The sequence below is a fragment of the Sinocyclocheilus anshuiensis genome, unplaced genomic scaffold (assembly GCF_001515605.1).
Source record: "Sinocyclocheilus anshuiensis isolate Anshui unplaced genomic scaffold, SAMN03320099.WGS_v1.1 scaffold1393, whole genome shotgun sequence".
NCBI classification, from domain to species: Eukaryota; Metazoa; Chordata; class Actinopteri; order Cypriniformes; family Cyprinidae; genus Sinocyclocheilus; species Sinocyclocheilus anshuiensis.
Window position 1 is genome coordinate 1,217,587 of NW_015548343.1, and position 23,917 is coordinate 1,241,503.

Consider the following 23,917-nt stretch of genomic DNA (forward strand, 5'->3'; position numbering starts at 1 on the left):
GGATTCACACCGGTGCGGTGACTGACTGCCACACATACTCCTCAAAACATTAGATTCATCCGCGCTGGAGCTGTGTCAGAGTACAACCCACGCAAGCTAGATAATTCCGCAAGTAACTGCAATTCCAGGTTTTCAAACAGAGATAGCGACAAAGAGGCAAACTTTACAGACTGCAGCTTTAATATTTAAGAAATTTTAAATTATTTGAAAATGGATTAAAAAAATAAATGTGTAAAATAAACATACTTATACTTTAAATGACAAAGTATTTTCCACAAATAAATAAATATCTATTAAAAATCTAATTGAAAAGGAAGTAAACTGTAACCAACAACTCAGTATTCTGGGAAGTTTGTGTGAGGGAATCATATTTTTTCCAAGCTTGTTGACGACTTCCTTGGTGCTCATTATGGAGACCTGTTGGAGTTGGATGAAAAGCCCTGGAAAATCCGCATGTTGGTTCAGATTGGGCTGATGAGAGAGGAGCAAGAAATTTCATGGGTTGATTTAATTCAGTGGCTCCAAAAGATTATCCCAATGTTTCAGTCTGCTGATTTCCAAAGCTTGATTGAAAGAAACACCACGACAGCTTTAAGCTTAACCGGAGATGCCAGGCAGAACTTTCTTGAGTCGGATGTCAACTTTGAATTTGTTGGACCTATATGTGATAGTATCGGAATCGGAAGAAGAGATTTACTTGAAATGTCGGACTTTTCTGATCGTGCAAAATTAACTGGTCTCACAAACGGTCTAGTTCTCGAATTGACTAATTTTATTTCACGAGAGAAATTAGACCCTGTCGTCTTGGTGTCCTGGATTCGTAACTTTGAGCCTTTATTTTGTAGTGATGGCAAGATCCAACGAGCCTATAGGCTCCTACGGTCAAGTCTCAAAACTTTCCGAATACAGTACCGCAACAATCAGAGGAGCCGAAAGAGGAGCCGTGGATTGCTGGATGAGTTTCTTCAGAGTCCATTTGATCTTGCTCCTGAAGCTGATGCTGATGATATTGAATACAGGAGGGTGGCAATGATCAAAGCACATCTGAGGAAGAAAAGGCGCATTTCCAGGCATAAACCTATCTCTGCGGTCAAGGAGGAAGATGAACCCTTCCGTATTTCGCAGACAGATGTGACTCTGAAAAATCAGCATGTACCCAAGCAAATGCCCCATGTTACACCATTCAGTGTAAAAAGGGAACAGGGATCACAGAGCCATCAAACACCAATGCGGTCACTGGGAGATGTGGAAGAAGACCCAAGAACTGACACGGGTGACAATGTAACGCTTCTTGATATCTCTGTGCTGTCTTGGCAAAAGATTGCAGTCATGTATGGAGGAAAGAACGAAGCTGCTAAGGTGGTTTCAATGGATCTGCTACAAAATCACTTCTCTGCAATGCTGAAGGAAGATGCTAACCTAAGAACCCTCGATGACAAAGTCAAAGGAAGCACCCATCCACTAGTGTCACCTTTGAATTTCCTGCGTTACATCTGCCAATTCCTTTTCGAACTCATTGATGTAATTGAACAGCAAATGATATCATTCGAAAAAGATATCATGAACACCACAGGTGAGAAACTCGGACGCGACAAGCACCCCAGATTTCAGAGTTTTGTCAACTTCGATGAGAGCGCCGTGACCCGTTACATTCACATGGCTTCTGAAATGTTATGTCCAAGCGAGGAGACCAACCCAAATTACCGCAAGCACTGGCTTGCTTTTTGCCTCGAAAGAAAAAACCCTTCCAGACTGCCTATTTATAGGTCAAATTGTGTCATTAACTACTTTGAAGCAGCTGCTGGACTCCTTCAACATCATGAAGATGTTGCTTTGTTTGTATCTGACTTGCAGCTTCTGAACGACGACTCGAATATCCTGTTGGAGAGCGTCAATGCTGATGCAAACGATGAGGCTTTGCAGGCCCTGGTCTGTGTGATTGCTGTTATCTACCTTAAAGTCTTGGGACCCTTTTGGCAGCTTCTGAAAAGTGATGGGGAATATCCTCTTTTCAGTAGATACATCCTTTGCCTATACGAAAAGCTCTTGGAATGGTCGCAAGATGCAAGTTGCCTTTTGCAACCAGAAGCCTTTGTGAATGTATTCTTACAGGTTCCAATGCAAGAGGGGATTTTTGAAGGAGTGTTCAGATTTTGCCGTGATAATGCAGAGAACCAGTTCGGTACTCTGATAAAAACTTGTTTACAGAGGATGATGAAAGCCCTCGCAGCTGTACTAGAGGACAATCTTAAAGATTTCTTACCTGGTGGCAAACACTGCAAAGATCTGCCTACAGATATAGCCGTTCAAATGGCAAACTGCACATTTTCACAGCTGATGGGTGAGTACCCCTTTGGTCATGCATACCCTTATGAGAAGAACAGGCCTGATAAAACACTTGGTCAGACTGAGGGTTCCGCTTCCGAAAATGCAGAACAAGAACCTGCTTCCCGAATGACAACAGATGAACCTAAATCAGCAGCAGTCACATTATACCCTGCCAAACCCATTCAAAAACGCTACTCCATCTTTGACGGAGCAAATCTCAATGCCGCAAAAAAAATGAAGGTGTCTAGACTAAAGCAAAAAGCTCAGGATCACATTTATAGGAAAATGATTGTTGGAGCAGTTTCAAAATATGGAGGCCCATGTAAAAGCAAGCAAGACGTTGAACGATTGCGCACAAAACTAGAAGGTGCAAGCCATGCACATATATGTGAGGTCATTCGCTGTGAGCTGAACTACCAAAAGAGCATCTTGGGTTCCAGAGACAAAAAGCTAAATCACATATGGTTCTCTTTGAATGACATGGTTTCTACTCTGAAGGATGTCTTGCCAAATGAGAGAGTTATAATTACATCACCATCTGAAAATGTGCTTGATCACACTGAGATTCAAGAGACCCCGACCTAACCATCATCCCCAGATCCCCAAAGCACAGCCACTGGTCAGCAATCGCAACAAAGGAGCAGTATTGATATAAAGAAAACAAAGGTTTTTGGCCCTTGTTAGAGGGAGAACTTGGAATTTCTCTGATTGTTTTTTAAACTGATGAAAATGTTGAATACATGCTATTTGCATTAGTTTCTTGTTGTTGTTTTTTCTCACATATGGTAAAGATCTTTGTTCTCAGATGTTCTCTTACTAACATGCTTGTTCTCTTAAACCTAAGAGATTACTAGACTCATTAGTATCAAAATAGTTAATTGTTTTCTTTAATATTTGTTTTTTATAGAAGTTGCATTACAAAATAAATATGTTTGTAGCAATCTACTTGTCCTGACTTTTATTAAATAACAATGCTGCTACTACTACTACCACCAATAATAATAATAATAATTATTATTATTATTGATAATGTACTACATTATATTTATTTTACATACTGTATTGCATATATAGTATATATTTATATAATCTTATGTATATGTATATATGTACATATTATATAAATGTTCGGAATCACTATGAAATTGATGTTTTGTTAAAAAATGTCCTTTTATTCACTAAGGATGCATTAATTTGAGAAAAAGTACAGTAAAGCATTTATAATGTTATAAATACGTATATTTGAAATAAATGATGGTTTTTAAATTTTCTGTTCATTAAAGAATCCTCCACTTAAAGCTATTAAAATGGTACAGACCTTAGAATCATCCATCCATACTCTTTTTTTTTTTTTTACCGTCCAATATTTAATTTATTTTTCCATTTCACACTTTTTTTCAGCCAGTGTTACATGTGGCTTTTTCTTTCCAACAGTTCAAAAGGCCTGCAGCATCTCATTTTTCTGTTGCTTGCGGAGTACTATTCATTTACGCAGAGCAAATTTTCAAATATAAAACAGGAAATTAATTAAAAAAGCAATTATTCTTTTTATATGTATCTATACATATATTTTAAACCGATTTTTGTTTTAATATTTTAAATTTACATTTGCTATATACTGTACATTTTATATCTCATTGCTATATCTCTTTGCTGTATATAAGTGAACACTGAAAATGTAGCACTGACTGTTGAACAAGCATTTCAGTGATGATCATCACTGAGAAAGTGAGAAGTCATTAACATTTATTAGTTTTAATTCAGTCCATATCAGATGACACAGTTTAGCATGAGGAAAGCCATTTACTTGGACTATTCTATTCCTTCAATACAGTCAAAGGAAATAAGTTTATTATTTTGTCCTATTAAAATCATGGATGCTCTAACTCAACTGTGCCCTTTTCTTAGACATATAAATGGCAGATACATGGTGGAATCATGCCATCGTTACACATATTCTGGTGGCCCTGTTTGGAATGGGCTCATGGATCTCTGTGAACTCATTATGGGTTGAGTTGCCGGTTGTTGTAGGTGTTCTACCTGAAGGTAAATAGTGTTATTTTATCTCATTGCTATATCTCTTTGCTGTATATAAGTGAACACTGAAAATTTAGCACTGACTGTTGAACAAGCATTTCAGTGATGATCATCACTGAGAAAGTGAGAAGTCATTAACATTTATTAGTTTTAATTCAGTCCATATCAGATGACACAGTTTAGCATGAGGAAAGCCATTTACTTGGACTATTCTATTCCTTCAATACAGTCAAAGGAAATAAGTTTATTATTTTGTCCTATTAAAATCATGGATGCTCTAACTCAACTGTGCCCTTTTCTTAGACATATAAATGGCAGATACATGGTGGAATCATGCCATCGTTACACATATTCTGGTGGCCCTGTTTGGAATGGGCTCATGGATCTCTGTGAACTCATTATGGGTTGAGTTGCCGGTTGTTGTAGGTGTTCTACCTGAAGGTAAATAGTGTTTTAAGAACATAAAAACTTGTTTTAATAAAACTTTAACGTGCCACAGCTGTACCTAGTAGATGCTGTATTTATCATGATAATTGTAGAACTTAAAACATGTTCTTTCTTTACAGAGTGGAACTTGCCAGCCTATCTTTCAGTGCTGATTGCATTTGGGAATTTGGGTCCAGTGGCTGTGACTTTAACCCACCACTTTGCTCCAGGATGGCTGAATGAACGCATGGTCATCCACATCATACAAGTGCTAGCGGTGGTTGCAGCTGTGTTTCTTGCTCTCTTTTGGTCCCAGGTGGTCACAGTTGCTGGAGAGCCAAGATCTGTCCCATTCCTGCTGCTTACTTTTATCCTGTCATTTGTCTGCTGCACTTCCAACGTCACCTTCTTACCCTTCATGTTCCGTTACCCCCCGCAATACATCCGGACATTCTTTGTCGGACAGGGTCTTTGTGCACTCTTTCCCTGTGTGGTCGCTTTGGGGCAGGGTGTAGGGAAACTAGAGTGCAGTGAGACGGCCAACGGCACAAAGCCCCACTATCTCAAAGAAAACTTCCCAGCCCAAAACTTTTTCTGGTTCTTGTCTGTGATGCTAGCAATTTCGGCCCTCTGTTTCCTGGCTCTGACATACAGAGTGGTCACTCTGACTACAGCAGAGGAAGTTCAAAAGACTGAGCAGGAAACAGTGAAAACGGAGGAAGAGACACACCCTTTACAAAATGGAGATTCCCCAGTTTCTGAGGAACAAGTTGAAGTTGAAAAACAAGCACCTGTTGTGGCCTTTTGGACATCACGCAATATATATCTGCTCCTGTTGCTGGGAATATCCAATGCTTTGACCAACGGTGTGCTGCCATCCGTGCAGAGTTTCGCCTGTCTGCCTTATGGCACCATGACCTTTCACCTCTCTGTCGTCTTGGGCAACATTGCAAACCCTCTGGTCTGCTTTGTTGCCATGTTTGTCCTACTTAGGTAAGTGAGTTAAAGTTCTTGATGCTTAGTGGTCCTGTTACTTTAAATCAGGGGTGTCCAAACCTGCTCCTGGAGCGCCACTGTCCTGCAGAGTTTAGCTCCAACCCCAATTAAACACACCGGAACCAGCTAATCAAGGCCTTACTAGGCAGGTGTGTCAAGGCAAGTTGAAGCTAAACTCTGCAGGGCAGTGGCCCTGCAGGACCACTCAGGAGTTAGGACACCCCTGATTTAAATTCTGCTCATGTACAATTTGTCATATTATTGTGTGGTATAAGTGTTGTTAATTGAGTTGAATTTTTAGAATTGAATTTGATGGTTTCATTATAGGTCCAGCATTGGTCTTGGTATGATGTCACTGGGAGGCTGTATTTTTGCTGCCTATCTCATGGCCTTGGCTGCGCTGAGTCCCTGTCCACCACTTTTAGGAAGTCAATCTGGCGTTGCTCTTGTGGTTAGTAACTCTATGTCATTACTAAGTGGGAGAGGAACTAAGAACTAATCTCTCAAAATGTTAAAAGTGCTGCATACTTCACTGAGCTATCACATGCAAAAGTGGCGCAACTGTTTAGCGTATTCACCCCACTCTGTTTCATTGTTTCATTATCGTATTATCTCTAAAGATCTGATAAAGAAAAAGTTCAGATAATTGTTAAGATGCTTGAAAAATATATATTGTGAAAAGGGGTCATTATAGCAATATTTCAAAGAAAAAAATCATAATGTGTTGGAGTCATCAAATCCTTTTATTTTAGTAGTTGTGTGCAGTGGAAGTCTTTTATTTATTTATTTAGTCATTTATTAGACGCTTTTATTCAAAGCGACTTACAAATGAGGACAACAGAAGCAATCAGTTGTAGTATTAAAGGGGTCATATGATGCGATTTCAAGTTTTCCTTTCTCTTTGGAGTGTTACAAGCTGATTGTGCATAGATAAGATCCCTGAAGTTGCAAAGACTAAAGTCTCGAAACCAAAGAGATATTCTTTATCAAAGTTAAGACTCTGCCACGCCCCCCTAAAACGGCTCGTTCTAACACGCCCCCACATGTCTACCTCACTATGTGGAAATATTTGCATAATGCCGCCCAAATGTGCACGATACAGAATGAGACCAAACGCGATATCAGCACATCTCCACACAGACGTTAAATTTTATAATTAAAGATTTTCTAGGGTAAATGACAACGTGCCAATGATGCTCAATAGACCTCTTTTTTCCTTTAATTATTGATTTATAATAAAAAAAAATATTCCTGATCACAAAGTCACCCATTCAGTCACCACACATAATACACAAATTATATGTAAATACAGTATATAAATAATTCTATTAAATTACAATTCGCATTAGGTTTAGTTTTTTAACAGAAGTCTGTTATTTTTCTTCATTCAGATCATATCCTGGATCATCTTCACTGGCTTGTTCTCTTACCTGAAGGTTGTAGTTGGGACTCTGCTTCATGAAGCAGGGCATGCAGCTTTGCTCTGGTGTGGAGTCTTCATCCAGGCTGGCTCTCTTATTGGAGCACTCACGATGTTCCCTTTAGTCAGTGTGTACCAGGTCTTCCAGCGAGCCCAGGACTGCACAGACAACTGCAGTTAATATTGCAGCACTTGATTTTACATTCACCCCATGCCTTTATACAACAGCTTTAGGTGTGAATCTAAAATGGAAAAAGATGGTAAAACTGATGCCTTCACAGGACATTTCAAGTTAATGTCAATGCAAAAAGAGTTGCACTTGATCACATTGCATATCTTTGTGTTACCCGATGGAACATTGAGAATGTAAAGAATATGTGGTTGATGCATCACGTTACTTTGAATGTGTGTGTGAACACCATGACCTTGATCTAGATTAAGTGAGAAGTGTTTTCATGCAACAAGACAAGACATCTGTGGTTGGAAATCAGAGCAGGTCTGATTTCATAATGGAAAACCTCAGTGTCAGCATGTCAGCAATTGTTTAGACCAGAAATCAGAAGTCAGCAATCTGTAACTACAATATTCACTATCTAATGAGTAGACTTATACTATATGCTTCATCTGTGTATAATTATACACAGTATTTCGTTTATTCCCAACAGCAAACTGTTAAATTGTTGATGAATGCAAATCAGGTAAGTTTATATTGTTCCTAACTGGAATAACTATGCTTTGTATGACTCCAAGATGAAATTGCGTTTTGATGACCATAAGCAAAAAATGTATATTATCACATTCCAGTATTTCTGGATTTATATTTAAACACTCAACTTTGTCTGCTGAATATCTGGTTTTGTTTAGTTTAAAATTTTAGTTTTAATGTACATACAGAGTCTAAATGTACTATCGACAATACGTCTAACTTATCTGCCATGTGTGATGCTGCCATGTTTTACCCTTTTGATTTTGAATATTTTAGATGCGAGGCCAGTATTTTAATTAAGGTTAATCTCATTTGGCAACTGCTGTTATCTTACTTTTGTGACATTTATCAACATTTTCAAAAAATTGTTGTGTGTAATTTTTTTGGCATTTAGCACTAATTATTATTGGCACTAATTGCATACATTCAGAATTTATATTTTAGAAACCGGGCTTAAATCAGATTTAGTTTTATGAGAGCTGGAGATATGTGTTGAGCACTAACTGCATTCCTGACGTCTATGATGCCATATAATATTTTCAGCCTCTTTGCCTTTTAAATATAGAGATTTTTTTCTCACATAGAAGTTATATGCTGTTTTTAATTGTTCACATGTTCTTACGCACTTTTTATGTGCCGTTGTTATAAGATTTCAGAGCTTTGTAAGTAATTTAATGGTTTTTTGGCATCAGCAGTTGTATTGTAGTCACTTTTTTCCTACATTCTTATGTAATATAATGGTTATAGTTAAACTTTCACTGAAGCTGTGATTGACCTGCTTAGCAAAGGAAACTTTTGTTACATTTCCTGCCAGAATGTACATAAGGAAACAGCTCTCATTGCTTACTGATGATGTTTTTATCCCCAAAATACGAATTTTAGTGTTGCATTTTTATTAACAAATGTATGATTAATGTTATTCTGAATTATATACCTGCATTGTAATAAATGATCTACAAATTACACATTAATTTTTTTCCCTTGATAAAACATCAACAGACAGGTGCCATGGTTGGCTAGAATAGTCACACCCACTCATGCAGAGGATATAAGACATTTCTCTCATTGTACAGGTCAGAATTTTGTCTCCATATGATCAGCCTCAGATCATGTGAGTATCTGTCAGTTGTCACATAGGCTATACCAATCTTTTTTCTTATTTTTTTTGTTTTACTTGTAAATTAAAAAATGCATCTGTCAAACGTTGCATGCTAGCTAGGTAGTCTGTATGATCAGTATGTTTGTTGCATATGACAAAAATAATCACAATTAAGTTTTGTATAACCGCACTGTAGCCTATAAAAGGGCTGTTTACTATGACAGGAGACAAAAGTTAATTGCAGACTAATTGTGGACGCAGTTTGCGTAGGGCACCAACTCCCGGGGGCACCATCCCAGTTGCTCAAAAATTTTTTATTTAATATAAATAAAAAAAACCGTGATGCGCCATTCCCGCTACGGCTCGCACCTCATGTCTGCGGCTGAATGCAAATGATCATAATTGATGGACAGCTACGCCCGTGAAAAGACACCACCAACGAATCTAATATTCTCTCTGAGTTTCCATGTTCCCTTACGAAAATTAGCCATGGTTTTAACACAAATAAAACCAAAAATCATGGTTCTTGTAACAGCAAATTAACCATGGTTTTGTTACTTCAAATAGGCTAATAATTTACAAAGAAGTATTAAGATGATATTTTTTTGTGGTTATAAAAACAGACCTAAGCCAACAATAGCCTTTCAAATGACAGTGCCAGAAGAATGCATAGCGCCATTTTGGAGAATATGCGCTGAACGCAAGCAGCTTACGCTCTTCTGTGTCAGCCGCGCTGCACGGATGCGCTGTTTTCATTCAAATCAAAGTGTAAATACATGCAGAAAACGTATCCTTGTGTCGCGGCTGACACAGAAGAGCGTAAACTGCCTGCGTTCAGCGGTTATTCTCCAAAATGGCCCCCCTGCCAACAAGCTTGGCCCCCCCTAAATTTGGAATCATATCACACCAAACAATTTTGGGTGAAATGCGCAGTTTGTCCTGTAAACTATGCATATATATAAAAAAAAAACATCTCCAGCAGCTAAATTCAAATCTGCGTTCGCTGGCTGGCACAGAGCCAGAGACACACACGTTTTTAAAGCGCTGCACATTATAACCAATCCCATACTATTATGTTGAGTTTATGAATACAAAGACCAATCAAGAGGCGTTCAGGTGAGTTACCGCTGAAACACGCTGTCTCGTCACTGCGCGCGCTGCCTGACTGCAATCTCTGGCAAATTATCTCATCAGAAACAACAAAGTGAAGATGTACGAATGTAAGTAATATATTAATTTTACAGTGTAAACAGCTTTAGAGATTATTATGGGAGTTTGAGAGTGCTTGAATTCGCTGGACTGAAGTGAAAATGTTCTTTGATAGTGTAAACGTTCTTTGCTCTCTTTTTGTACAATGAAAGTGTTATAGGCTAATTAGTAACTTACTATGTTTTTATTAACTTCACATTAAATACAAAGTAAGTCGTATTAAATATATTTAATAGTATGACACTATATCTGGTACTTAAGTAAAAAGACGAATTTTTATGCAAAGTTAATAGATTAATACTATTAGGCTACTTTACTGGAGAACTAACATAATCTATAAAGGTGCAAAATGCATTTACTTGCACATATTTGAGAATCGAGATATTTCAGGATATATTTTGGGAATATTAAAAAAAATATATAACCCCTGCTGAATAAAACATTAGACACCATTAGAAAATGGTGCCACCATTTTATTCGTGCCACCTCAAAAATGATGCCTCTGACACTACAATACAAAATTACTTATCAAATAAATTTGAGAGGTGAAGAGGTGAGGAGACGAATGGCAGATAATTGCCAAATGATGATGGTCAAAGCTTGTCGCATCAAACAAAAAAGACTTGAGACTGTAAAGGTGCTTCAGCAAAATATTTAGTTAAGGGTATGAATACCTATGCAATGTACTTATTTCAGTTTTTTTATTTTTAATAAATTTGCGAAGTTGTGACAATTCTGTTTTTGCTTTGTCAATATGGTGTATGGAGTGTAGATTGATATGGGATGTGGAAAATTTAAAGCAGTTGTTAAACTGGCAGCAACATAACAAAATGTGAAAAAATTAATATAAAATATATACACTGTATATATATGTATATGTTTGTGTGTGTGTATATATATATATATATATATATATATATGTGTGTGTGTAAATATATGATTATAGTTTTATTGCTATGACAGTTTTACACCAGTCGGGCCCATTTTCATGATCTCAACTAGGGTCCCTGCAAACCCCCTGCTAACTGAACTCTAATTTGTACTTTGATAGGCTTTCTGCAAATAAGCACAATCTTCCTGACTTTGTTCCTTAAATACATTGGCACGACATCAAAGAATTAGTAAGACAATGCTCCAGCAGATGTTACTAAATAACTTTATATTAGGAGATGCTTCGTATCCAAAGTTTAAGTGCACTGACTGAAAGGTCAATCCCCTGGAGTGCCCCTGGATTAAATGTCTTGCTCAAGGACATCATGCTGAGTCTTCTCTAACATTACAGCTGAATAAATAAACTTGACTGCACCAAATTTGGAATTTAAAGATAAAGTGGCTCCAAGTAGAACTGCAAAAATAATGTCTGTCATTGAACGAAATTCTCTTGGTTACTAACTTTACTGTAATCATTTGTATTTTCTGAAGACAGTAAGGCTACAAAGTCTGAGGGATGTTGATCTAAATCACCATGGCCATGTCTATCCTCACCCATGTTTTGGCTGGCCTGTTTGGCATGGGCTCCTGGGTCACCATCTGTGGTCTGTGGGTGGAGCTGCCTCTAATCGTTCCACAGGTTCCTGAGGGTTGGTATCTTCCCTCCTACATCTCCATTATTGTTCAACTGGCCAACATCGGACCTCTGTTTGTCACATTAATGCACCGCTTCCACCCAGGAAAGCTCAACGAAACTGCAGTTATCTATTTTATTGTTGGTTTCGGGATACTTGCAAGCCTTTTCCTGGCTTTCTTCTGGAGTGAGACGGTAGTGGTGCAAGGTGTGGAGCGCAGCGTTCCTCTCCTGCTCCTCATCTTCTTTATCCCAATAGTGGACTGCACCTCTTCGGTGACTTTCCTTCCCTTCATGATGCAGCTCAAGGCGGAGTATCTCATGACTTACTATGTAGGAGAAGGCCTGAGTGGTCTTGTCCCAGCTTTAGTGGCGATGGTTCAAGGTGTAGGTGTGGTGGAATGTGTCAATGCATCTCAAATCCAATGAAACACATCTTAACGGATCTGAAAGAGACGCTAACTACTTTGTGCCTCGCTACCAACCAGCTATCTTTTCAGTTGAAGACTATTTTTTCTTCCTGATGGCTATGATGGTGGTTTGTTTGGTGGCGTTCATACTTTTGAAATACCATCCAGCTGTGAAGCATGAGCGTCCCAATAACATAAATGGAAATGGAGATTCCATACTGCGCTGGAAAAACAAGAAATCTGAACAGAAACCAATGATGCGTTTTGGAAAGGCTATTCAGAAGCCCAGGAGCACATTTGGGACAGGGAAGCACACATGGATGCAAGTGATATACATCTACATTATCCTGGCATGGGTGACCACTCTGACTAATACCGGTTTGCCGTCAGTGCAGTCGTACTCATGTTTACAATACGGAGACCAGGCCTATCACTGGTCAGCAGGGTTTGAAATTAACACCCGCCAACCCACCAAATGCGGGTAAAAATCAGCTGTGGCGGGTAACGCTGTTAAATCACTAGCCAATTTGACGGGTTACTTTTCGTAAATTATGTTCACTCATTAATTTCTTGGGGAAGTTCATGCAGGCCAAATCTGCGCAGGTTTAGCGCAAATACTGAACTCGTGAAACATCATGACATTATCGAGTATATTGCAAAAGCTAAACAAAACACACCTACAGAGGCGTGCATACGCAATGTGAGGTGAGTGAAAAAGTTAATTTCAATTCCTGCCAGACAGATAGATAGATAGATGGATGGATGGATGGATGATAGGAAGATTTATTTATTTATTTATTCATTTTTTGAAGAAGAAATTACTATTTTTTATTTAGTTTAGCAAAAGTGATAATAAATACTTTTGCCTAAAAAAAAATCATTTTCTAATAAATGCTGTTCTTTTGAACTGTGTTTACTAAATCCTGGCCTAATGAGCACCAAATTAGCATATTAGAAGGATCATGTGACACTGAAATTTCTGCTGAACATTCAGCTTTGCCATCACAAAAATTAATTACATTAAAACAATGTAAAAACATTTATTATATATTTTAACTAGATGAGTAAAGTTTGCAAATAAACTTTAATGTTGGCTTGAGAAAGCATAATCTGAAAGTTTAAAATAGATAGATGGATGGATGGATGATAGATAGATAGATAGATGGATAGATGGATAGATGGGTGGACGGGTAGATAAATAGATACTGTAGGTACAATGGCTATAAACATACTTAAAGGGTTAGTTCACCCAAAAATGAAAATTCTGTCATTAATTACTCACCCTCGTGTTGTTCCATTCAACTGTAATGTTACAAAGCTACGAGAATACTTTTTTGCACAAAGAAAACAAAAATAACGACTTTATTCCACATTTTCGCCTCTACTGCGTCACTTGTGGACGCACGTTCATGATGAACGAAGATCTTACGGGTTTGGAACAACACGAGGGTGAGTAATTAATGACAGAATTTTCATTTTTGGGTGAACTAACCCTTTAACTTACTACTCAACACTAACACTTTGTTGCATTCTGAACAGGTCCTTAGTGTTGATGGGACTTCTCACTTCCATTGGCTCTCTTATTGGAGTTTACATTATGGGCATGGCTATGATGAGTCCATGTCCACTGCTAGTCAATGAGACCTCTGGAGCCGTCATTATTGTGAGTACTTGGGACCTGTTTGTGTTTATTTCTAATGTAAGAAGCATTTTTTGCTTGATCTATTTTATTATTTCTTTTTGTATATTCACACTGAGTAATCCTGTGTTTTCAGGTGTTGGCGTGGTTCTTTTTTATCTTCATCCTATCTTATGTAAAGGTGATTGTTGCTGTCATCTTGCGAGATGAAGGCCACAGCGCTCTTGTGTGGTGTGGAGCTGTAGTGCAGTTGGGCTCAATGTTGGGGGCGGTGACTATGTTTCCTTTGGTCAATATATATGACTTTTTCACCTCAGGTGACCAGTGTAACACTAATTGTCTATGAGGTATGGGTTCTGTAAATAATATTAAAATTAATTATAATGTTATTACTATTAATTCTTAATTGTGGAGCATATGTAAAATATTATTTTTCAATTAGCCTTTTAGTCAGAAAGAAAATTTGTTTAAAATGAATATAAAAATAGTAAATTAAAACAGTTTTTTTTTTAAATGTTGATAATTTTGTATACTATGCAGATGTTTTACTACATACATTAACCATGTTTGTTAAGTGGTTTATGCTGATTTATTTTTTTTTCTTTTTATTTGCTTACTCGTCCATTTAGTTGTTTTTAACATCCTAATCACGACTCATTCGGAGTATTTTCAATGCCAGATTTGCCAGAATCGTCCACTAGGAGGCGGTAACGGTCTACAGTGAATTTAGATTAGTTCTCACACAGGAGCAGTTTTACTAGATGACCTCAGTAAACTACCAATGTTTTTTTGTTTTTTTTTGGTGGGGGCCTCAAAATAAAGTTACCTTATAATTATTTTTTTTAATCAGCAAAATCTGATAAAATGCATGAGTGGTGCATTGAATTTCCTACTATGGATAATAAGCAAGGTTTAAATTTCCCCTCAACAATGGTCTAAAATCTAAAATTTTTATATTGGGAAATTCATCAGAAACATTTGCTTGAGGTACCTTTAAAACGATTGTTTAGTTGTTAGAAAAAAAAATAGAAAAGACAACATAAAAAAAGAAAAAAAAGACAACACTTATTTAGGTTTCTTTCCTTTAAAAAAGTTAATTGTTAATGATTCTACATGATTATTTGAGCGTATACAGCTCTAGTTTCTGTTCATAAAAAACAACCGGAAAACAAGCTCATGTTTTTGTAATCATCTCACTAGAAGAAGAAGAAAAAGAAAAAGAAAAAGAAAAAGAAAAAAAAAAAACGTTTTTTTTCAGGGTGGTCTCTAATATTGACTTTGACAATGAGGGGCCTTAAAGTTAGAAAGTTTCATCATGCTAAGGCAATGAATTGGGTAGATAGGGTCTTAAAAATCTGCAGTGTTATAGATTTATTTCATTGCAATTTCAAGAAGATTCATAGTCTTAAGTCTCCTCTGCAACTGCTGATATTCTAATAAACGACTGAGAACAGTCTGGACAGAACAGCCACCATCTTGCTTTGATCCAGCGATCACATTATCAAGAGAGAGAGGATAATAGGAGGACGACAGTTATATGTACTAGGATGTGGAGGGAGTTCAGACTCACAGCTCTTCACTACACGGGACAGTTTTCACACAGTGATAACTGTGACCGTTAGCAAAGGCCTTTCGTCTTCTTGGCTCTCTAACAATCCTCACCCAGGCAGCCAGCTAATAGAGTGGCTATTTCTGGGCACTGGCTTTGATGATCCACCCCACCCTGACTGTGCGTTGTCACCATGGCTGTGTGACCGGGGATTCAAACCCATGGAAAATATTCCTGTCTGCCTGGCAGGTGTCACAGGGTGCTTGGCTCAAAGCCTGGATACAACAGCTGCTTCTACTTTGATCCATTAGTTACTACTCTGGAAGTTCAGCTCTTCTGTGCACATGGGGAAGAGATCTTAACCATTTTTCACGATTCCGTTTCAGACGATACTGCCGCATTTTTAATGAGCCGTTGTGACTAGGGTTGAAACTAGATCTGTGAAACGGAACATTCGGTCAGGGATTTATACTCTTTAAAAGTTTGGACAAAAGACTTGTCAAATAAATCATCTCCAGTTTTTATTCTTTATGATTTTTAGGACCAATAAGAAACATCTTGAAGTATTTTGTCATTTGATTTTGGTACAAAACTTAACATCAATTACTATCAGTCTGCTGTCACAATTAAAGGGTAGACGGGGGCTAGTTGTCACACTTTTAACTCCAGTGAATATTTCTCTTAGTGGGCTTATTTTTGAAAGTCAGTTTTATGTGTCCACTTTATTTTGCAATATGAAAGTAAGCTATTTTCTGTGAATGTGCAAGACTTCAGATTCATTAATAGCCACTATATGAAAATAACAAGAACAACAAAGTGCAGTAAACGGTAATGCAACTATTTTCACTAAAAGCCAATGTGTTTATGACTACTTGAATAATTAAAATAATATGATGACAAAAACCAGTTTGCAATATCAAGCACGATAAAAGGCCTTTTTTGTACAGCTAAAATAACCGGAAGTGAATGACACTGGAAGCTTCACACATTTAAGTTACTAATAGCTGCATGCAACCAATCTTTCATTAAAAATAAAGGTGGATAGACACATACCTTAATGCAGGGATGTCTAATCAAGTTACCGGAAGGCCATTATCCTACAAAGTTCATCTCCAAACCAAATTAAACACACCTGAAGCAGCCATCAAGCTCTTCAGAATTACTAGAAGCCTCCAGATATGTGCCTTGGAGAAGATTGGAGCTCAAGAAGGTAAATCTCTTTAAAAAGGGATTGGACACTCATGCCTTAAATTCTTAACTACAAAAAAAAAAGAGGAAAAAAAAGAAAAGGCCATTGAAAATGTATTGCTCATGAAAAAATAATTTATTCAAAATTGTCTTTTTGTGACAGCATGTTCCAATGGTGGACAATATATGAAGTTGTGTGCGAATTTGGAGCCCCCTACAGTTAAGTGAGAGATATTCACTGTGGATTGCTGTACAACTGCATTTGCTGCTGCCATAAAGCAATCCGCCCTTTTCGCAGAATTTCATACCTGCTCACCAAACTTACATACACACAGAACAGACACTTGTGGGGAGAGTGAGAAAGAAACAGAATCCATTTGCCTTACAAGTCAGTGTGCCATCAGAAGGATTTTGAAACTAATATTTCAAGGTAAAAACTGACACAGTTGCTTTAAACTAGGGGTCACCAAACTCGGTCCTGGAGGGCCGGTGTCCTGCAGAGTTTAGCTCCACCTAATCAAACACACCTCAACCAGCTAATCAAGGCCTTAGGTATACTAAAAACATACAGGCAGGTGTGTTGAGGCAAGTTGGAGCTAAACTCTGCGGGAGACTGGCCCTCCAAGACTGAGTTTGGTTATCCCTGCTTTAAACAGTTTCAATTATGAATAATTGACGACAGGCCATTGAATTATTAGAAAATAATGCACACCCGAGAAGTGATGATGCAAAGTGGAGTGTCCGTTACATATCGGGTGTGCATTATTTTCTAATAATTCAACGGACCGGAGTCAATTATTCCACTTATAGCGCGGTTACCACACCTTTGTGTGGTTACCATTGCTCAGATGTTGTATTTCAAGACGTTTGTCAGGTTTCTGTCCTTATTGTGTGTAGGATGAATTTCTCACGCATCTCAACGCCATTGCTAATTCCAAAACGTAATTTTAGATGTAATGGACGCTTGAGCTGTTGATTGTAATTCAGTTATTAATGCAGTCATGAGAGAGACGAAGCGTGTGTGAATTACCTGAGCCTGTGAGTCTCTACTAATAGCGAAACTGTAAGTTTGTCTGCTTCAAGAACAGCGCTGTTATTACCTCAATAGTGAAAAAATGTTCTGTAGCTTTTAGGTTGCTAAACTATTTTACTGATAAAAACGTCACAGCAGTGCTGACGAGACGTTTCTGTGCACGTGTATGTTTCAGTCATGTGTGTTTTTAACATGGGGTTTTTAAGGGAGAGAGAGCGGGAGAAATGGAGTATGTGCTTTCTGTACATAAAACGTAATTTTGTGGCAAAAACATGGAAATAATTGGTCATTTATCTTGTTGTTTGCTACATTTATTTGCTGGGTCAGTGTCTTTGAGGTTTTTATTTCTTTTGCTGTTGTATGCTGCAAGGACCTAACTGAAATCGTTTGGCGAAGTGATATGGACATGGTAATGTGATCAAGACCTGCCTGGAACTACTTTAGCCGTGCATTTCCCTGAAAATTGAACGTTTGTAAACCAGACAGATTGAAGCATTCAGCAGCCCCTTAGTATAAATAGCAAAAACCAATAAAAAAAAAGAAAAGCAATTAATAAATTGTATACATTTAAAAACATTAAAAACATGTCACACATTGTCCAACCTAACATTTGAAAATATTAAGGACACTTTTCAGTTAAAATCCTTCATTATATAGTTGACTCATGTCTTAATGTGTCTCGGTTTTATTTTGCTCAGTTGTTACCCAACAGCTATAGTAAAAATATAAGATTTTTTTCAAACTTTAGATTGAAGGATTCACTGCAATTTAAAAGGTTTTTGAACTAGTTATCATATAAATACCTTATCCCTATATTTGTATGCATATTTTACACCACTCAACAACACACCTCTAAAAGAGCCAACAAAGTATGAATTTATTCTGCATATTTTGCTACTGAAATGTAAATGCACCATAGAAATGTGACTAGCATGGGTAAATTGAATACATATGCTTGGAAGTAAAACAATCTGTTGTTGTCATTGATACCTTGCGTAAGAATATATCATGTTAGGTCTGATTGTCAAGAACAAACAACAAATGTTGTATTTCTGAGAGCCCAGTACAGAAAAATACAAATTAAAGTGCATACATTACCTAACAACCTACAGACAGGATACAATGTACAGGCAGTAAAAACCCCTGTACAAAAATCTCAATATATGCTGAGAAACATGCATTACATTTATAATTAGAGAGGACAAATGCATATAAAATTATCCCTACTTAATAAACACTTTAAGGCACAGTGCAGTAAACCATCAGGTCATAGAGGCAGTTATAGTGAAACATATATTCAGCTGTTCAGAGGCAGTCTGAGAGAGCGTAGCCTAATCTGAAACCATTATCTTGCCTTGAAAAATTGCTAGAATAATATTGGATGGTTGACAAATGCCAGTCCAGTCCAGTCATTCTCTGGTCACAAAGTTGCTACCAAATGTGACCATAAAGGGAATAGAATTGCTATACTTCCCTTATGGCTTGTGTTTGATTAATTCCAGCTCACTCCAAATAAATTATTCTATTCTATTCTATTCTATTCTATTCTATTCTATTCTATTCTATTCATAAAAAGTTCCAGTTAACAAGTACATATCATACCTGATATTACAAAAGCTATAAACATTGGAATGGCTATTCAGACATAAGCACAGACATCTGCTGTCAAATGATGAACAAAATAACAGTTTGGCATAAGCTTAAGGCAAATCAATAAGGCTGTTCGGGCTTACAAACAGGTCAAGGCTTCAAAATGATGTTAGAACAAACATCTCCGGAATGGCAATCAGTCATCAATGTTTTCTTAAAGGGGTCATATTATACGATTTCAAGTTTTCCTTTCTCTTTGGAGTGTTACAAGCTGTTCGTGAATAAACAGATAGTTCATGTAACCACACGTATTTGTGCCATTGGATGATGAAATGTAACAAAAACACAAATAGACTAAAGTGAGCATTCAGACCTGCACACCTGCATTCACATATGCATGCATCCAAAGCAAAAAAAGGTTTAGTTTATAATTTAGAATTGTGCATGCATCAACTGCACGTCTGGTTTTTGGCCTGCAAAGTTACTGATTTGTGACCAGACTTGAATGTTCTCTGATACGCAAATGTTCTTTTTTAGAAATATACATGGTTGTGTATGGAGAAAGACGTCAAACTGCACTTACGGTAATAATTTAAAAAGCTACATTGAGTACAAGAGAGTAAATAGGAAAGCAAAAGGGAGACAACTTGGTCCACAATAGCACACGCTCCGTTTCGCCAGGATGTACTGATAAATTCTGAAATTAAGTGCACTTGTGTTTTTCTGTGCTTTTAGGCTGGTTTTCAGTCCCCCCGTGGAAATAAAACAAGCAAGGTTCGGTGAGTTCCGACGGCCTCATATGAATTGGAACTCTGAGTGCATAAGGTTTGTTTGTTGAATTGGTGTTATCAGAGTCAGGCCTTGCTGATTCGGATATTCTGTCAGAAATTTGGTATGCTGAAGAGTTCATGATTGCTGTGGTCTTCTCAGAGGGACCTTTGGCTGCTATGCGTGGCTGTGCACCGAGATGCTGGAGAGATCGTTCCTGATGATTTCGTTAACTGTGAAAACAAGTGGAAATCATGTTACTTTTAGGCTACACCAAAATCTAACAATTCATCTGCAATAGAAATCGCAGGAAAATATTGCTAAATGCAGTTTTACAATGTTTAAACTGTTTTTATGCCCTGATAGCAGCATACTGTATGTCACTGAGGCATCTATTATATGTGGATGATTAATGTGAATGATGTATTGTTTACATGTAACACTGCACTAAAATGCTCTCTGTTGCAGATACAGATATTTTGCAACACATTGAATAGTACCTATTGAATTCACTCTTTTTAAGGTGTTTCAAGGCGTCTCACAAACATACACTACCATTCAAATGTTTAAAAAAATAACCTCTTATATCTTTCATGCTCACCAAGGCTGCATTTATTTGATAAAAAATACAGTTAAAACAGTAATATTGTGAAATACTATTACAATTTAAAAGACCTGTTTTCTATTTTAATATATTTTAAACTAAAATTGATTCCTGTGATGGCAAAGCAAAAATTTCAGGAGCCAATATTCCAGTATTCAGTGTCACATGATCCTCCAGAAATCATTCTAATATGCTGATTTGGTGCCCAAGAAACATTTCTTATTATTATCAATGTTGAAAACAGTTGTGCTGCTTAATAGTTTTTTTTTTTTGTTGAGGAAATCGTGATACATTTTTTTCAGGTTTCTTTCATGAATAGAAAGTAAAAAAAACAGCATTTATTTGAAATAGAAACCTTTCGTAACATTATAAATGTCTTTACTGTTACGTTTGATCAATTTCATGCATCCTTGCCGAGTAAAAATATTAATTTCTTTAAAAAAGTAGTGTATGTGCACTCAACAGGTGGTGATATGACTAGAATTCATTCAAAATATAATGAGTCAGTATGAAACTATTTGTACTTTTTAAGGAAAAGGAATTTAATTTCAAATCTCCTATTATAATTTCTACATATATAGCATCTAGAACCCCAAACAACAACAGTAAATATAACTAATCAAATAAAAGTAAATCAAATCCTCAGAGTGTCTTCTCTGAGACTGAGAGGAAGAAAGATCAGAAGATCTCATGCCCTCTTATAGAGGTCCCTGCAACTCCAGCTGTCTGTTATCTTCCTGCCCTCTATCTGTCATTGCTTTTTCCCACACACTAGGACCCTGGCTCCTTCTGTCAGCTGTGTTCTTTGGCCTGAGCATGGGAAGTGACTTAGTATGGCTTCAGGCTATACAAACAGCCTGGCACTCACTTGCTGTGTGATAGCAGGGGAAACCGGATGAGGCTTCCTCTTAAAGTTAGCATGTTAGCATATTAGCGGCAGATGTATTATCTTACTCTTAGGCCCATAGGGAGCATTGAATGACCAACACACAGCACATTACCCTTCCCTAAATGTCTGTATTTCAGTTTTCAAGCCTTCAGTGGTTTGTTGCAAAACATTTGAGCCTTTAGCTCCGAGAAGAGTGATTCGCTTTCACGTTTCTTTGTTAACGGCTCTCAAACCTCTTAGGGATGTAGATAGGCAACCATATCGTTTGCTCTATCTGTTTCAAAACAGCACATTCCTCTTCTCTTACGATCGGCACAGACCGCTTTAGCTGGCCTTTGAATTCTTTAGCATGGACGTAAGCACCTGCAGGAAGCATTTGATAACTATTAGACAAGCTGTGTGTGTTTTTCTCATTTGTGGTGAGGAATATCATCCTCAAGATTTCTGCATCTTTCTAATGGCATCAAACCATTAATTTCCTTGACCACAAATTTAATGGCAATCTATACATAAATAACCAGTTCTGTGTTTTGCATCTTTTATATCAGTGATGAGCCAATGAATTGGCATATTTAAGGTCATTTTGAGATTATTAGCACTGAAAGTCTTCTTTCAGTTACAAAATCTAACAGTGAACACATACTTTTTAACTTCAGGCCAAATTTTTGTGTATTTTCTGTAGAATAGTGTTTTTAATAAAAAAAAAAAAAAAAAAATGATGCTTCATTTGCCATTCTTAAATTGAATTATTTATAACATATCAGCATTATCGCTATCCCGTTTTCTCGATATTTAAATTTTGTATAGAAAATTCACTGCCATTAAAAATTTTGGGGTCCAAGGTGTTTTTAAAAAATGTATCTTATGCTTACCAAGACTGCATTTATTTGATCAAAAATACAGTAAAAACTAATACTGTGAAACATTATTAAAATGTAAAATTATTGTTTTCTATTTTAATATATTTTAACATGTAATTTATTTTTTGTGATGGCAAAGCTGAATTTTCATCATTACTCCAGTCTTCAGTGTCACATGATCCGTCAGAAATCATTCTAATATGCTGATTGGTGCTCAAGAAACATTTCTTCTTATTATCAATGTTGAAAACTGCTGAAACTGTGATACTTTTTTTTTCCAAGATCCACTGATGAAATTCAAAAGATATTGGAAAACCCATTTCAGTTTGACCACTAGTTTGTACTTGTGAAGGACACTAGTCACAAGTCCTTATATGACCTCTAAAAATCACGTACGCCTTAAAATCCTAACAATCTAAAGGCTGTGATGCAAAGAGAGAGAGAGGGAGTTTGAGCAGACACATGTGGGCTGAAGGCGGTGGATATCCTCCCCTCACGTGTCGCTCCCGGTCAAGACCAGGAAGCCTGCTGAGGAATTCCCTGCAGATGAACCATGGCCTTCATGCTACCACTGCAAAACTGCCTAAGGGACTGAGAAGTCGTCAGGAATGCTGACATTCCCTCTAAACAATGAATCCGAATCTGTCTTTCATCTCCTCATGAGGCACGGCACACCCAGCCTACTTGACCTCAGCCTGACACGGCCTCTTCCCAGGCTCCTGATTTCACTTTTTCTCCAAACTTACACAGGATTATTCTCAAAAGACTACAAGAACTATTACTCGGAAACACCTAACACCATCAACAACATACCTAAGAAAAATTGGGAACAGTCAACTGACAAAACATTAAATACTGCACTTAAATTTACCCATATGCAAAATACCTGAACTCTAATCACTGATATACAGAAATCGAAGCTGGAGGAATATTTTTCACAGCCTTATAAATATTAAAATCCCTTAAGATTTCATATTTGCGTGCGCATAAGACCATATGATACGCTACTGCCAGTAGTATTCTGACTGAGTAGCACTAATACGTGAACAGGAATCAATACGTTTTGCTGAATTATGGGGAGAAAAATCACACGTGGACGTGCCACACAAACACCACTCCATGCTGAAACAATTAGGAACCTTTGACAGTTGGGAGTAAATTATGCCAATACGTCTTCTTGAAAAATTTGGTGAGCAGCACTGACAACTGCCATGGGAGTTTGGACATTAAAACGCAGGTCTCTTGAATCACTAGGTTCCCATCTGTCAAAACAAAGGAGGTTGGGAAGAAATACCTGCACGACTGCACACATGCAATAAAATTTTATTCACATGATTTATGGTGAGCTGGACGTTGGCGAAAGCATCTTTTAGAGTCTAAAAGACTACTGAATGAACTGCAGGGACAGACACTTTGTAGTGGAAAAAGATCTAAGAATAAAAATGCAAAACTCAAAGCACTACAAACAAAATAAATATTGAATATTAATGCACAATACAATTTCAAACACACCAAACACTACATCATCACTGAATCACATCAACACTAATCACCCAAAAATATTTGGGGTTGGTAAGTATTTGTTATTACAAAAAAAAAAAA

The 23,917-nt window shown here is 37.2% G+C and overlaps 4 protein-coding genes across 4 annotated transcripts in view; 3 read left to right on the plus strand and 1 right to left on the minus strand.

Moving 5' to 3' along the window:
• The window catches only part of LOC107656639 (uncharacterized), a 5,695-nt gene extending 2,527 nt beyond the window's left edge, over window positions 1-3,168 (plus strand). The window contains exon 3 of the mRNA XM_016444563.1: window positions 362-3,168. Within this exon, the coding sequence (XP_016300049.1) occupies window positions 362-2,913 (2,552 nt within the window). The 3' untranslated portion in view covers window positions 2,914-3,168. The remainder of the gene's footprint in view (window positions 1-361) is intronic.
• Window positions 3,169-4,633: 1,465 nt separating this feature from the next.
• Window positions 4,634-9,199, plus strand: LOC107656640 (solute carrier family 52, riboflavin transporter, member 2-like). Its single transcript, XM_016444564.1, has 4 exons — window positions 4,634-4,806; window positions 4,932-5,784; window positions 6,115-6,238; window positions 7,179-9,199. Exons 1-4 carry the CDS (start codon window positions 4,677-4,679, stop codon window positions 7,386-7,388), a joined length of 1,317 nt encoding a protein of 438 aa, XP_016300050.1. The 5' UTR covers window positions 4,634-4,676; the 3' UTR covers window positions 7,389-9,199.
• Window positions 9,200-11,692: 2,493 nt separating this feature from the next.
• LOC107656579 (riboflavin transporter 2-like) lies at window positions 11,693-14,180 on the plus strand. Its single transcript, XM_016444470.1, has 4 exons — window positions 11,693-12,206; window positions 12,241-12,640; window positions 13,735-13,858; window positions 13,971-14,180. Exons 1-4 carry the CDS (start codon window positions 11,693-11,695, stop codon window positions 14,178-14,180), a joined length of 1,248 nt encoding a protein of 415 aa, XP_016299956.1.
• Window positions 14,181-19,484: 5,304 nt separating this feature from the next.
• Window positions 19,485-23,917, minus strand: part of LOC107656600 (nuclear factor of activated T-cells, cytoplasmic 1-like) — a 42,692-nt gene continuing 38,259 nt past the window's right edge. The window contains exon 10 of the mRNA XM_016444495.1: window positions 19,485-20,195. Within this exon, the coding sequence (XP_016299981.1) occupies window positions 20,140-20,195 (56 nt within the window). The 3' untranslated portion in view covers window positions 19,485-20,139. The remainder of the gene's footprint in view (window positions 20,196-23,917) is intronic.

Coding starts and splice junctions, on each gene's coding strand:
- LOC107656640 (XM_016444564.1), top strand. CDS start 4,677: ATGGCAGATACATGGTGGAATCATGCCATCGTTACACATATTCTGGTG. Junction 5,785..6,114: donor GCCATGTTTGTCCTACTTAG/GTAAGTGAGTTA, acceptor GTTTCATTATAG/GTCCAGCATTGGTCTTGGTA. Junction 6,239..7,178: donor AATCTGGCGTTGCTCTTGTG/GTTAGTAACTCT, acceptor TTCTTCATTCAG/ATCATATCCTGGATCATCTT.
- LOC107656579 (XM_016444470.1), top strand. CDS start 11,693: ATGTCTATCCTCACCCATGTTTTGGCTGGCCTGTTTGGCATGGGCTCC. Junction 12,207..12,240: donor ATGTGTCAATGCATCTCAAA/TCCAATGAAACA, acceptor GATCTGAAAGAG/ACGCTAACTACTTTGTGCCT. Junction 13,859..13,970: donor CCTCTGGAGCCGTCATTATT/GTGAGTACTTGG, acceptor CTGTGTTTTCAG/GTGTTGGCGTGGTTCTTTTT.